Source organism: Amblyomma maculatum, chromosome 11, assembly GCF_055883805.1.
Source record: "Amblyomma maculatum isolate TAMU_Amacu chromosome 11, ASM5588380v1, whole genome shotgun sequence".
Taxonomy (NCBI): domain Eukaryota; kingdom Metazoa; phylum Arthropoda; class Arachnida; order Ixodida; family Ixodidae; genus Amblyomma; species Amblyomma maculatum.
Window position 1 is genome coordinate 160,147,556 of NC_139354.1, and position 15,883 is coordinate 160,163,438.

Below are 15,883 nucleotides of genomic sequence, written 5' to 3' on the forward strand. Positions count from 1 at the left end.
ATTCAGTTCCGACAAAGATGACGATGGAAACCAGCCCGGAACATCGGCAGCCGCACTCCAGTTAGTATTGCTTTATTTGTTGTCGGTTTTGGATGTGTCTGGGACCGCTATAGAAATTTTGTTTGTGTCATTTATCTCATCCCCAGGGTGCCAACGTCATTTGGACACGATACCTTGCCTCTTGCACAACAGAGAGTGTCGTTCTGCCCAAGAAAGGAACCAGGGATCCATTTCGGCATGGCGCTCCGCAGCGGCCCTCGTCGATTCCTTCGTGTGATTGACGTGTTCCGTCTGTTTTTCACGGCAGACGTTATTGGAATGATTTGTGAGAGCACAACAAGTACGGCTGGACGAAGGTTCTGGATAAACCCAGCTACAGTGAAGCCGACGGCTCATGGAAAGAGGTCCCCCCAGCAGAGATGATGACTTTCATTGGTCTGCTTCTCTACATGGGGATACTAGTAGAACTACCACGGCTGCATCTGTACTGGAGCACATCAAGGCTTCTTTCTGGATTGGTTCACCCACAGATAATGCCTAGAAAGCGATTCTGGGCTCTTCTTGGCATGCTCCACGTGTCTGACCCGAATTTGGAAACCCAAGGAAGCAAATCAAAATTGGACAAATTTTCACGGCTCCTACAGCATATCAACGAACGATGGGCACATTTTTTTCAACCGTACAAAACTTTCTGTTGATGAAAGGATGGTAAAGTCAAAAGGGGTGATCTGGAATCCGGCAATACATTAGAGATGAAGTAACCAAATGGGGCTACAAATTGTGGGTACTCGCCGACCCTCAATCTGTCTCATCATTTACGTTGGCAAACGAGAAAAGCCAAGTGCAAATGGCTTAGCCTATGACGTTGTCACCCGCCTGTGCGACAGCTACCTGGACCAGGGCTTTTGCATATATATGGACAATTTCTACACCTCAACCAACCTTTTTCGCCACTTGCTTGAACGCAAGACACTGGCTTGTGGCACAACACGCAAAGACCGGCGTGGCTTTCCAAAGGAGCTGGAAGGCACGAACTGGGAGATGTGCACTGGCTCCGAGACAGTGGTGTGCTTTACCTTCAGTGGAAGGATCGACGCGTTGTCCACATGATGACCACTGCCCACACGGCAAACAAGCATGTGTCCGTGAAACGACGACAAAAGAAAGAAGGGAAATGGCAGCAAATTTCTGTCAAAAAACCACAGCTTGTCGACGAGTACAACATGGGCATGCTTGGTGTCAATAAATCGAATCAACTGATTGGCTCTTACAATGTTCTTCAAAAGTGCGTCAGGTGGTGGAAAACCCTCTTTTTTCACTGCGTTGATATTGCTTGTGTGAATAGCTTCATAATATTCCAGGAACATCGGAGGATGCATCCTGAGATTGACGAGCTTTCGAGGATCGCCCGCTACGACCAACTAGCATTTAGGCTAGAAATAGTGCAGCAGCTCCTTGAACTTGAGGATGTACCAGAATTTCGGGCGCCTCCACCACCTCAAGGCATTCAGCACCAGCCAGCAAAGATGGACACTTACCGGAATTGTAAGAAGTGCTACAATGAAAGCAAAACCCAGCAAAAAACAACAGTGTACTGCAACACTTGCAACGTCCCTCTGTGTTTTACCTCGAGGAACTGCTTTGTCGCATGGCATGCCCAACTATAAGACACAGTTATTGTTCCTAGCAAGAATGATACCCAAGCTATAACCTTGAATTTTACATAGAAGGGTGCCAAAGACATGGTAAACATTTTGAACCTTCCAGAAGGTTATCAACCTTTTTTCTATGTTAGGTAAAATTATATCTTTAACATTTTGCTTGAATTTTGCCTAAAGTTTTGGTTTTGCAAAACTAACTTTTGTCTTGCCATTTACATTTAGCTGTTCAAATTTATATTCCTAAAAAGCGCGTTTATATAGCGTTTTTTCGTGTATTACATAAAGTTTCAGACATGACATTTTTGGCAGAAAAAACGAACTACTGAAACCTATTGCATAACATGCAAATTATACAGCTTCCAGTTATTATTATGTATCAAGAAAGCTACTCAATACTGAACATTCGTTTTTTCACAGAAAGTGCCCGATAGAATTCTCTGCATTTTGTATATCTCAAAATAGTTTTATAATTTTTGTCGTTCCATTTACAAGTGCTTTTCTTTCAATTTTGTTCAATGGTTTTCTAAAATCTTGTTTTTGGGAAATAAAATTGTGTATTAAAGTTCACCAATTCATATTCAATGTTGTATGCCTAACAGGCAAATCTATTTAGCTTTCTTTTCGTGTATTGCATAAAATTTTAGACGCGATAGTTGTTACAGAAAAAAAAAATTTACTGAAACATAAAAAAAATGGTGTTCCTTCCCGAGGCTGTTGAACATTACCTTAGTCTCTGCATATTGATTTTCAAGCCTACCTTTCGACTTTTCCTGTCTAGGTCAGGAACAGCAGTTTACATTAGGTAGCGAAATACTGGAAGTAATAGGCGAATATGTCTACTTAAGACAGGTAGTAACCGCAGATCCGGACCATGAAAAGGAAATAACAAGAAGAATATGATAGGGATGGAGCGCATTTGGCAAGCACTCGCAGATTATGACTAGCAGCTTACCGGTATCGCTCAAGAGGAAAGTATACAACAGTTGCATCTTGCCTCTACTCACCTATGGGGCTGAAACATGTAGGCTAACCAAGAGAGTTCTACTTAAGTTGAGGACAACTCAGAGGGCTATGGAACGAAAAATGGTAGGGGTAACATTAAGAAATAGGAAGCGTGCAGAGTGAGTCAGAGAAATAACTCAAGTTACTGACATTCTAGTGGAAATTACGAAGAAGAAATAGGCATGGGCAGGACATGTAGTGCGAAGAGAGGATAACCGTTGGTCGCTGAGGGTAACAAACTGGATTCCAAGGGAAGGAAAGCGTAGCACGGGGTAATAGAAAGTTAGGTGGGCGAATGAGATTAAGAAGTTCGTAGGGGTCAAGTGGATGCAGCTAGCACAGAACTGGGTTAAGTGGAGAAATTAGGGAGAGGCCTTCGCCTTGCAGTGAGTATAATCAGGATGATGATGATGACAAAAAATTGGCATTTTGCCCACAGTAGGGAAAGAGTTAATGCATACTGCAAGTACATATTACAATGCAGATGGTATAAATGCCCCATTACACGCTTCTAAAAAGACAGGCAGCAAATACAAAACACGCATTGCAAACATTCACAGAGACTGCCTGTTATGATCAAACCCTGTCCCGGGTGACCTCGAATCTGAGCCTAGCCTAGAGCTATCGTGAGCTGGTGGTCAATTCTAGAGATTACACGATAGGCCCTTTGATGGCATGTGCTATTAGCAAATAGAGCTATCGCTCGTCAAACTCCGTTTAACAGCATTTAACCACTGCCAATTTTCAGTGCCAACAGTTGGCCTCAACTTGCCCTCTGTAACTCTGACGGTTGGTGTCAACTGAATAACGGCCGGTTTTAGGCAGACTGAGTGATGCACATGTTTTTCTGCCAGCGTCACATTCTGAGAAGTGCTTTGGTCACGTTTGCCCGATGGCAGCCTGCCTCCTCCTTCATTGCCGAGTGATGGCTGAGGGAAACAGTGGCAACTAAAGTGTGGCAGTAGAACCGGGAGGTGCAAAATTCAACAGCTGGCAAAGACGCAGTTTACCCAGGACTGACAGCGGACTGGTCAGTGACAAACAGCCCCAGCATGAGCATGCACATCACCTTAGTCAGCGCCAAGAATGTTATAATTCTATTGACCAATGTCACAGTGGGAGGACAAACGAGAGATGCCGCCCTTTCGTGGGTGGACTTGGTCAACTAATGCCATCTTCAAACAACCAAGATTGCCCAGAGAGGTACCTGGGGGAATACCGAACATTTAAAATGTGGCTTCAGGGAGCTTCTCCAGTCATCTTTACTCATTCTAACATACTACAGTGAAAGCTCGTTAATTCGAACCTCGATAATTCAAATTTTCGGATAATTCGAACTACACTACTTGGTCCGGCCAAGCTCCATAGAGATCTGTGTATTATTTCGAACGCGAATCGGTTCCACTATGGATAATTCGAACTACGCACCGCCGTGTCTGGGCGGCTTGGCGGACATCACGCGGCCAAAAAAAAAGTAAAGAAACACCTCCGCGATCGGAAGGCATAGTTAAAGACTGTGCACGTCCAAAGCGGGGACAGAAGATGGAACCAGGTAAAACCATGGAAAAGTGAGTAAAACTTAAATGGCGCCATGACCGGCGCGGCGGCTGGCGGCGTTGGAGAGTGGGAACGGCGGCCGCGGCAAGGTCAGAGCATGGCCGCGGCGGCTGCCTGAGCTTGGAACTAAATACTCGTTAATTTCAACCCTGTTAATTTGGAAATAGGGATAAGTAGTGTCGGCGCGGTCCCAGCCAATGCCCATATCTCGAACAGGCACTACGGGTTACTTTTTTTTTTTTTTTTTTCGATAGCCATCCATCCTTCCAACCATCAGTTGTCAACAGGAAGCATGCAAGTCAGCCGCGATCATGCAATCATGACGCCTGGCACCCATTCGCTTCAAAAGCCGCTTGCTGCTATCCCGCATTCCGATTATTGGAGTGGCAGTAGATGCGCCCGCCCCAGTCCCGCCCCAGTCGCTGGTAGCATGATAAAGAAAACGTACTGAAAAGGAGGCTTGCACAACCCCACAAGCGCTAGCACTTTGCCAAGTTCGTTTCCCCTCACCCTGCTGGAGCCAAAGTCAAAAGATAAACACGCAGTTATCGGTGCACATCATCTTGGCCCACTGCCAAGAAATGTAACCGAAGGACGCGCTAACGACTGACGCCTTTATATTTTTTTTTCGCATTGGTTGGCACAAATCGGGGCTGGGTGAGTTCATTATGCGAGCGAATTTGTTACGCAACTAAATACGCTACATTTACGGTAATACAAATGGTTCTTGTCAGTTTTTTCGAGGCCATTCGATAATTCGAACATCGGATGATTCGAACTTTTTTCCCGGTCCCGTGAAGTTTGAATTAACAAGCTTTTACTGTGTGTAGATACTACAGTAAATGGCCTACCTCGTCTGACTAGTGGGAAAGTGAAAAACTTTAGAGACGAAGGCTGAGAGAAGGGGAGCATAACAGTGCTCACCCCTTGTGGGCTGAGCCGTCCTCATCGGGCGAAGCCATGGAGCTGCAGGAAGACAGAGTGGCCACGTCCCGGAAACGCTTGCGCTCTAGCCGCACTCCGGGGCAACTCTGCACGAACAACAACAGGGCGGCATGCATCGACATGCATCACAGAAGGGTAACAGAGGAAAGTGAAAAATGGCATGCAGGGGTCAAATTACGCAATGACCACTTCACAAAGACTGTCACAAACCAATGAATTAGCCCGAATCCTATGCGTCAATTCTTACCACTAGGCATATCAACGAATAGGAGTGGGGTTTCTGACAGTTTTTGTGACATGCTTGTAATGTGATCATTGTGCAGTAAGGCACATCAGGTGGGGTTAACTGTGGTCAGTATGGGCAACAGAACTGTGTTTATGTGTCACTGCCAAAACAGGACACCCTCAATGCTTTCCTTCACTTGCACATCGCTCGTTCCAAAAAGAGTATACTAGTTACATTGCTTGCGTCTGCATTTGCCTGCTCAAAGGCAGTGCAGCATTTCTTGTGTGAGCCATGACACGTAGGGGCGCTGCTGGAACAGACACGCAGCTAGTTTCCCATGCAAATACACCGAGAGTCAGTATTCCCACGATGCCAGAAGCGGTCCCACCGAAGCATGTCGTGGCCTGTTACAACACTGCATGAAGCACTAGATTCCGCTCATCACAAGGCTTGTTTTGCAACCAAAATATGCCCTACCTTTTTCCTGGGAATGAAAAGAGCCAAGTGACCATTTTAGTTAAGCAAAAAACAACGCAACAACGGAGACAAGAGAGTAGAAAAAAGACGGAACCAGCACTCTTCTTTTTATTACTTTTTTTTCTGGGTGTTAAATAAAGCGGGATTAATGCATGGAACAGAGCTCAATGTATAAGAAATAAACTTCAGTAAAACGGCAAATTGAGCTAGTTGGTACATAATTAAGCAAAAAACAGCGCAACAACGAAGACAAGAGAGTAGACAGCGAGCAGAGTGAAAGTGACGACGCGATCGACGACGAACTGAACCGGTGTAGAGACTACACATTGAAAGTGTGTGAAAGTGCTGGTGCTACAAAGATGTTTAAGACTGAGTTTGAGGACAATCCGTTCGGTCATGTATGTGATGTCTGCGAAAGACTGTGGCATCTACAAGATTTAAGACCGGTGAGTAATGCCATGCGCGTAACATGGCATCGCCGAAGCTTTTCGCTTCTGATATCCGGGCTTAACCGAGCTAAGCCCCAGCCAATTTTTTGTTGTGTATGTGGTATCCGCAACAAAGTTGATGCAGCGACAGCGACCAACGGCCTATGCGATGCGTTCAGTAGCTCAAGGGCGCTTTTGTCGGGCCGAATGACAACGCAAAGCAGGCAAGCATTACCCCCCCCCCAGTTCTTTCTCTCAAAATAATAAAATTCAGTTTTTCCTGAGAATTATTTTGCGTTTATTACAAAAACTCCCCTTGTGCAGTGCAGCATCGACGGGCTCGACGGGCCAAGGGCCGCCAAAGCATTTTCGCTCGTCGCTGTCGCGCTCAGGTTCTCGGATGTTAGAAAATTTCGCGTGTCACCCGGAAGCAGCTCGCGAGGCAGCCAATCGCAGAAGGCTTTGGGCTATTCAATTTCCGTCCTGGCTTTTTTTTTTCAAGCGAAGTTTGTTTTCCTAGTCTGGTTTGAGCGAAGAACCTGTAGACGCTCACTTTGTCTTGAGCACTTCGAGACAATTCAGTAAAAGCTTGGAAGGGTAGTAAAGGAAAATAAAAAGGCTAGTGTGGCTAGATATTATTAATTTTCGAAAGAGGCAGAAGAAAGTCACTGCTTGCAATGCACGTATGCAATGCACCTATGCAATGCATGTATGCATCGCAGTGCAGCAGCAAACTGCTGCGCTGCGACCTGTTATTTTTTTTAAACGCGATGCGTTAAAAACATTTCATCGGTGTTATTGTATTTTAAGCTGTGTTGTGTTAGAAACGGGATATAGCGTAACTGCACTCCCCTTGACCGAACGACGATGGAGCGGTAACAAAGCAATGCTGAAAACGCGCCTCTCTGTCGCAGAGTCCCGTTACTCCGTGCGGTATGCACCAGCGGCAATGACAGGCATTGGCGGCGGCGGCACGCGACAGATCGCGAAGGACTGTCGCCAGAAATGTTCGGCATTTTGCTTAACTCGAAACTCCGCTTATCTCGAAAATTTTTTCGGATTTTATAACTTCGAGTTAACAAGGATTCACTGTAGTTAAGATGGCTTCGCAATATTCTATCCATCGTGGGTTATAGTTAGGGGTTGGAGTTTTCAGTTTTTATTTTCCGAGAATTCGGTTGACTTTTTTGGTGTTTATTTTCAGACACAACTTCCAGCTTTTTTTCGGTTAATATTTTCTGCAGAAGAAATATAGTCTTTTTTTCGGTGAAATAAACACATTCGTGCACAGTTAAAAGTGACGTAGTGTACCTTTGGCATTTTATTGCTATAGCAATACTCCGCCAGGTTTCGGTCCGTCGCATCGTCCCGAAAAGGGCCACATTTGACCTTGAACAGTCGCGAAGAAGAAGAACGCTCGGTCACCTGCAGCTAATGGTTTCGCTCCACATTCGGTTCAGCAGCATTGAACCCTTCTCTTTTATATGTGGGCTCTTGCGTCATACTCTTAAAGGATGAGCTTAAGTGTCCTCAATAATGCAGCACCTTACACTAATAGGGCATGACAGGGAAATAGTATAGCAGGCGAAAGAAGCTTCCGTTGTTGCTATCGCAATTTAACTTGGGTTAACCAGAGTTAAACCACAATGAATATTTTTTTGCATGTTGTTTTATGTACTTTTATTTAATGTACAGTTGGTCATATATACAGCTAAGCTCCTGAAAGAAATGCTATTACCATGATAAAAATTAGCATTATGACAAAACGCATATGTAAAACACAAATTCACACGTTAGACAAAGGAGTAACTGAAATATTATTTATTACGATCAAATTTTTGTATAAACCAAATCACTTAAACAACAAATGCGCTTCTCTCGGCTTGTGTCTGAAAAAAGTCACGTGGCAAGGAACTGGCGGGCTTTGGCCTCCGCAATTTCCTGGTAGCACTCGTGCAGCAAATGCTCGGTCTAGCCGTCGCCCCTTGAAGTGCCTGCCTTGCCGCAGCCGCCCCTCCTCGGACGCTTGACATGTTTATCAGGGTAGGGACTTCCATTCTCTCTTCATTTGTGAGGCCATGAACGATGCCTAAAAACCCTCAACAATCCCACTGTCTCACATCGTGCCCCTGGATTGAACACTGTTGTAATTTTCTCCTGTTATCGAGAGTTTGCGGTGTCCATGAAAACGTGCCGACCTTTTTCGGTTTAAACCCAACCTTTTAAAATGTTTTCGGCGTACCTTTATCTGTGTTTTTCGATTTAAACCGAAAAATCCAGTTACTAGATATTTGTAAATTAATGAAGGTGCCCATCTGTAGCCGCCTCAGATCTATGGCCTCCTCATTGCTGAAGCTGCAACGACCATAGTGGTGGACAATCGTCGAGAGGTTCGATGAGGGTGAAGCTTTGGGGAGGCCATCTGCCAGCACCTGGAAGCTCAGTTCTAGAGCAAACGCATGAGCGCGCTCATTTCTGAAGATGTCCTCTTGCCCAGGTACCCATGTGACGGTGATGAGATTGGGAGGGTCAGGTAGTGTAGACAGCATTCGAGCGGACGACTGTGGTGATGGAGTCCCTCGCAGGAGATATCGGTATGCTGTATGGGAGTCTGTGCATATCGTGGTGTGCTGAGTGTGCAACAGACTGATATGTGCGATAGTGAGTGTGATGGCCAGCTATTCGGCCTAGGCGATGTTAGTGCATTGGATGGAGGCTGCATTGAATGTTGAGTGGTGAATGTCCGTGGTGTGAGGATGTGTGTGTGGACAGCAGATGTGAGGATGGTCTGGATTATGTGAAGCATCCATGTAGATGATGTCCTGGTGTTCAGAGTACAGTCAAATCTTGTTACTACAAACACCACATTAACGAATTTTTGAAAAATCCCCAACCAATTTTCTATATTTCGTGGGTTTTCGCAGTCCCTTTAAGTGTTTTAAACTGCGCGCACGTCTTCCTATTTGTATTGTGTTTGCACAGGCAGCGCGAGTGCACATGAGCAAGCAGATAATCTTGGGGGGGCGTGATGTTAGCGGCGGCAGACGAGGGTAGATAAGCGCGTCGGAAGCAAGGCGCGGGGCAGCAGGCGAGCGTCATGGGCCAGAAGAGTGTGCACGGACGACTGAAACATCGCCGACACGAAGATGGAAGCATTGCCTGCAGAAACAGCCTAGGCGTATTCATGTGAGTTGTCACGCGAGGAGCAATGTTTCTTCTGCCGCCGTTTTGTTTCGCCGCGGTAATGCCCTGACATTCTTCCCACTTTCCGTTGGTGTCCTATTGTCGTGCGCATGAACAGCCTGTTCTCAGCGCAGTAACGCCTTATGTTTCTTTGTTTTGCTTTTTTTGTTTATCCGGAATAAACAAGAGACTGGATATTTTTAAGTGCCTGAATTTGTCACTCGTCGGGCGAGACCATGGCTCGCAGACCCGTTTGTTTTCTAAGGCGAGGCCTTCAATTTTTAATGTAAAAATATTTCAGAATTCATAATCATCATCAGCAGCCTGACTATACCCACTGCAGGACGAAGGCCTCTCCCATATTTCTCCAATTAACCCATTTCTGTGCTAGCTGCATCCACTTGACCCCTGCGAACTTCTTAACCTCATCCGCCCACCTAACTTTCTGCCGCCCCCTGCTACGCTTTCCTTCCCTTGGAATCCAGTTCGTTACCCTCACCGACCAACGGTTATCCTCTCTTCGCACTACATGTCCTGCCCATGCCCATTTCTTCTTCGTAATTTCCACTAGAATGTCAGTAACTTGAGTTATTTCTCTGACAACTCTGCACGCTTCTTATCTCTTAATGTTACCCCTACCATTTTTCGTTCCATAGCCCTCTGAGTTGCCCTCAACTTAAGTAGAACTCTCTCGGTTAGCCTCCTAGTTTGAGCCCCATAGGTGAGTACAGGTAAGATGCAACTGTTGTATATGTACTTTCCTCTTGAGCGATACCGGTAAGCTGCTAGTCATAATCTGCGAGTGCTTGCCAAATGCGTTCCATCCCAATCTTATTCTCCTTGTTATTTCCTTTTCATGGTCCGGATCTGCGATTACTACCTGTCCTAAGTAGACATATTCGCCTGCTACTTCCAGTATTTTGCTACCTAATGTAAACTGCTGTTCCTTCCCGAGGCTGTTGAACATTACCTTAGTCTTCTGCATAATGATTTTTAAGCCTACCTTTCTACTTTTCCAGTCTAAGTCATCAATCATCATTTGCAGTTCATCCCCCGAGTTACTTAGTAATGCAATGTCATCAGCAAATCGCAGATTACTGAAGTATTCTCCATCTACCGTTATCCCTAACTGCTCCCATTTCAAGTCTCTGAATACTTCCTGTAAGCAAGCTGTGAATAGTACTGGGGAGATCGTGTCTCCTTGCCTAACACCTTTATTTATAGGAATTTTGTTACTTTCTTTATGCATACTTATGGTTGCTGTGCAGCCACTATATATATCTTCCAGCACTTTCACCCCCTGATTTTGCAATCCCTGCATCATCGCCGAAGTTTCAACTGAGTCAAATGCTTTTTCGTAATCAATGAATGCTATATATAATGGCTGGTTATATTCTGAGCATTTTTCTATCACCTGGTTGATGGTATGGACATGATCGGTAGTAGAGTATCGTTTCCGAAAACCTGCCTGATTCTTTGCTCAATTGCAGTTTAAGGTTGTCCTGATTCTATTAGCGATTACCTTAGTAAATACCTTATACGTAGCAGACAGTAAGCTGATTGATCTGTAATTTTTAAGGTCCTTAGAGTCCCCTTTCTTATGAATAAGGATAATATTTGCATTCTTCCATGGTTCCGGTACCATCGATGACACCAGGCACTGCGTATACAGGGTGGCCAGTTTTTCTAGCACGATATCCCTCCCGTCCTTTAAAAATCTGTAGTTATCTTATCCTCTCCAGCCGATTTCCCTCTTTTCACAGTTTCTAATGCTTTCTTGACCTCGTCCTTCGTCACTGGTGGAACGTCTGACTGTTCTTCCACACCGCAAATCTCATTACAGTCCTGACTACTTTGGCTGCTGTAGAGATCAGTATAGAACTGCTCGGCTACTTTGACTATCTTGTCCATAATTGTGATTACGTTGCCCGTCTTGTCCCTTATCGCATACATCTGGTTTCTGCCTATCCCGAATTTCTTCTTTATCGCTTTAAGGCTTCCCCCGTTCTTTACAGCATGCTCAATTTTCCCCAAGTTATACTTCCTTATATCGGCCACCTTGCGCTTATTGATTAGCTTTGATATCTCGGCCAATTCTATCTGGTCTGTTGGATTGGAAGCTTTCATACTCTGGAGTTTCTTAATCAAATCTTTCATCTCCTTAGACAGCTTACCGGTATCCTCCTTAAATATCCTACCGCTTACTTCTACAACGCACTCAGTAATGATATCTCTGAAATTATTGTTCATTGCTTCTAGGGTAATGTCGCCATCCTCGGTTAGAGCTGAATACCTATTCTGTAGCGAGATTCTGAACTCTTCTGCCCTCCCCCTCACCACTATTTCGTTGATGGGTTTCTTTCTTACTAATCTGTTGCGTTCCTTCTTCAGATTTAGGCTAATTCGGGACCTCAAAATCAAGTGGTCACTGCATCACACTTTCCCGATTACCTCTACATCTTGCATAATGGCGGGGGTTGAACACATTATGAAGTCGATTTCATTTTTAGTCTCCTCGTTAGGACTTTTCCATGTCCATTTCCGGTTCTTCCATTTGCTGAAGAAGGTAATTATGATTATTAAGTTATTGCGCTCTGCAAACTCAACTAGTAACTCCCCCCTGCTATTCCTAGAACCAATGCCATAGCCACCTACTGCCTTGTCTCCTGCCTGTTTTTTCCCTACCTTGGCATTGAAGTCGCCCATTAGTACAGTATACTGCGTCTTTACTTTTCGCATTGCCGATTCTACATCTTCGTAGAAGCTTTCAACTGCCTGGTCATCATGACTACATGTGGGTGCATAGGCCTGTACAACCTTCAGTTTATACCTCTTATTAAGCCTAATTACGATGAGTGCCACCCTCTCATTTATGCTATAGAGTTCATCTATATTGCCCGCTATAAACTGGATTCCAAGGGAAGGAAAGCGTAGCAGGGGGCGGCAGAAAGTTAGGTGGGCGGATGAGATTAAGAAGTTCGCAGGGGTCAAGTGGATGCAGCTAGCACAGAACCGGGTTAAGTGGAAAAATATGGGAGAGGCCTTCACCCTGCAGTGGGTATAATCAGGTTGATGATGATGATGATATTGCCCGCTATATACTTATTGACAAGAAAACCTACTCCTAGTTCTTGCCTCTCCGGTAAGCCTCGATAACACAGTACATGCCCATCCTTCAGTACAGTACATGCCCATTCTTCAGTACAGTATATGCCTCATTCAGCATCCTAACCTCACTAAGCCCTATGACATCCCATTTCATACCCTCTAGTTCCTGTAACAGCATTGCTAAACTAGCTTCACTAGCTAGGATTCTAGCGTTAAATGTTGCCAGGGTCAGTTTCCAATGGCAGCCTGTCCAGCGAAGCCAGAAATTCTTACAGGGTTCGTACAGGTGGCAAAGAAAAAAATTCAAGGATATTCAAGGAATTTCAAGCCCCCATAGGAGGATATTCAAGGCCCCCTTCGAGGGCTTAATTTTTTTTTCCATGTCAAAGATCTTCAAACAGTGCTCTCAAAACGTCTGAAATATTTATTCCACAAAGAAAAAAAACATCACTACGCAGATTTGCTTCTACTGCACAGAAAAAAATTAAATATAGCTTCATAAAATATCACAGTGAAAGTTTGGTCGTATCCCGCAGAAAAGTAAAAAATTAGTTTTATAAAATTGTTGGTTATTTCCTATACCCTCACAAAATATTGTCCACTGCTTCAACTGCACAAAACAACTGCACAACTGCACAACTGCACAACTTGGGATGACGACCGGTACGAAAAGTGGGATGTCACAACTTTCACAGTCCAAAGAATTTCAGCGTCAGTGACAAGCTCGTGCACTTTGCAAGCATCGTTTAGGCTTGGCGACTGCGAGGAACACGCGCTAGTAGACTGCTCTACCCCGACCGGCGTTAGGTACCTTTTCAACGCGCTCCCTTGCGCTAGCTTCATTGCGCCAATATGCTTGCCGCTTTTCATGTGACTTTTTAAAGCGGATTCACCCATGGCAGTCACATCCACAGTTTTACCGCAAAGCTTGCACTTAGCCCGATGCGGACTCGTTGTATCAGACGCAATCCACTGCTTGTATTCGTCATGGTGGAGCCACGTAGCCTGAAACTTGCTCTTTCCGGGCATTGTGTCACATATGAAAATATCACGTGCGCTGACAGGCAGAAGCCACGCTCATTCCAAAAATGCAAGCACTAGGGCAACGCCAGCGTAGACACGGCTCGGTAAACCTATCTAAAAACGTTGGGCTCGGTGAGTGATGGCGATGCGATAGCGATGGGACGACGCAGCCGCGCGCCCACTGCAGTGTTGCCAGCCGCCTAACGAGAATGCGCTAAATAGGCTAAAAATCGATACGTTTCCTTCCCCGCAATTCATTCAGAACTCAGTCAAGAATAAAAATTTAGCAACAAAAACGTTTTCATGATGAAAAACACCAGTTCAAATTTAGTATTCAAGGAATTCAAGAATCTTCAAGGACCAGTCATAAATTCAAGGTTTTTAAGGGCCTAGAATCTTCAAGGACCAGTCATAAATTCAAGGTTTTTAAGGGCCTTGGGCGCCAAGATTACCTCGGAAGGAGACTGCAGCCATGAAATTAGGAGACGCCTGCTTCTGGGAAAGAGAGCAATGGTTAGCCTTGACCGCCTAGTAAAGAGCAGAGACATTAGTCTGCCAACCAAGATCCGTATAACCCGTGCTATGGTCTTTCCAGTTGTGATGTATGGATGCGAGAGTTGGACTGTGAAAAAGGCTGACCGCCGAAGAATTGACGCGTTTGAATTGTGGTGCTGGCGAAGACTCTTAAGAGTTCCTTGGACTGCCAGAAGATCAATTGGATATTGTCGACCATAAGCCCTGACTGCTCATTGGAGGGTCAAATTCTAAAGTTAAAGCTCAGCTACTTTGGTCATCTGATGAGAAGAGAGGAGTCACTGGAGAAACATTTGGTGTTGGGAAAGGTTGAGGGTCGCCGGAGAAGGGGTAGGCAGCGAACGCGATGGTTAGATGGCATTCTCGAGGCATTGCAGATGAAGCTATGTGATGTTAAGAAGATAGTGAGAGACCGGAAAGCATGGCGTGACATGGTCCATAGGGTCACGAAGAGTCGGACACGACTGAACGCCTGAACTGAACTGAAGGGCCTTGAAGACAGACTTCCGTAATTCAATGGTATTCAAGGTTTTCAAGCACCGGTGCGTACCCTGAAATCTTAGCACCCCCTGCTGCGTCACAGGTCTGACCGCCGCCGTGGTCAGTTGTTCCGCAGCCATTGGTGACTGAGGGCCGGGGTTTTATGGAACTAATCATGACAGGTTGCGGCCAATTACTGTGCCAGGGTGGCCAACTCCTGTTCTGGTGAGGGAGTGCGTTTCCGGAGGTGTTCACCGGCATCAGGTCGCACCCCAAACCTGTTTATGCAATTCCATCGACACACGGATTCCTTTTTTTTTTTCTTTTATCCGGTGGAGAATTGCGTGGCACCGGGATTTGAACCCCGGTCCTCTTGCATGCGAGGCGGATGTTCTACCACTACGCCACCGCTGCATTTCAATATAGCGCATATTTTAGAATAACTTACGCAATTTATTTTTTCCTCTATAATCTAGGAACATCAGTATTATGAATTTTGCTAAAATTAACAGCACCTCAGCTTGCAACTCTCGCGTGCAAAAGAAACTGCCATTTCTATGTGTATGATCTGTAACTACAACCATAAGGCTGTGATTTAATATGCAGTAGCCAGCAAGCCTGGCCGCCTGTGGCCTGCCTTTTTTCTTTGTGTTGTGTGTCGTTCGCAGGTTGGTTATTCATGCCATTCACATGTGCGGGATGGTGTTTCTTTTATCGCGGATTATCTTATTGTGAAGTTTGTTCGAGATCTGATGATGATTGCAGCTAGCGAAGGTGCCAAGAATATAAAAGAGCAGCTTCCGCTCCAAGAAATCAAGGCAGGAAAAAAGCGAATCGGCCTCTGCAGATCGACCAACGTAATCATTTTGAAAAGCCGAGACAAGGTTGTCAACATGGTGGCTTTCAAACTTTGGGGAACATTGAAGATGAGGTCATATCGAAGACTGTTTTTTTTTTTGTGCGTGGACAAAGTCTGTACTTTAGAGGAAGGTGGTGAGTAAAGTGGAAGGTGTATGTGCTATAGTGGTGTAATGTAGTGTCTGGTCATGTGTGCTGCACGCGGGACAAGAAAATAACTGACTTCTTCAAATAAATCAGCTTTGAAGTTAGTGCGACATTTTCATCTGAAATTCTTCTTGTCTAAACACATGCCTAGAGCCATGGTAGGTCATTTTCATACATAGGCTTCACCACTGGCTTATAACCGCAGGTTTTTCATTAAAATGATATTTCAAAATAACGAACGATGTCTTGCGGTC

At 45.1% G+C, this 15,883-nt stretch overlaps 1 protein-coding gene across 5 annotated transcripts in view; it reads right to left on the minus strand.

Annotated features, from left to right (window-relative positions):
• Nucleotides 1-15,883, minus strand: part of LOC146175281 (uncharacterized protein CG43867) — a 429,718-nt gene that overhangs the window by 345,542 nt on the left and 68,293 nt on the right. For all 5 annotated transcript variants that reach the window (XM_084584707.1, XM_084584708.1, XM_084584706.1 and 2 more), the window contains exon 4: nucleotides 5,145-5,251. In XM_084584707.1, coding sequence (XP_084440833.1) covers nucleotides 5,145-5,251 — 107 coding nt within the window. The remainder of the gene's footprint in view (nucleotides 1-5,144; nucleotides 5,252-15,883) is intronic.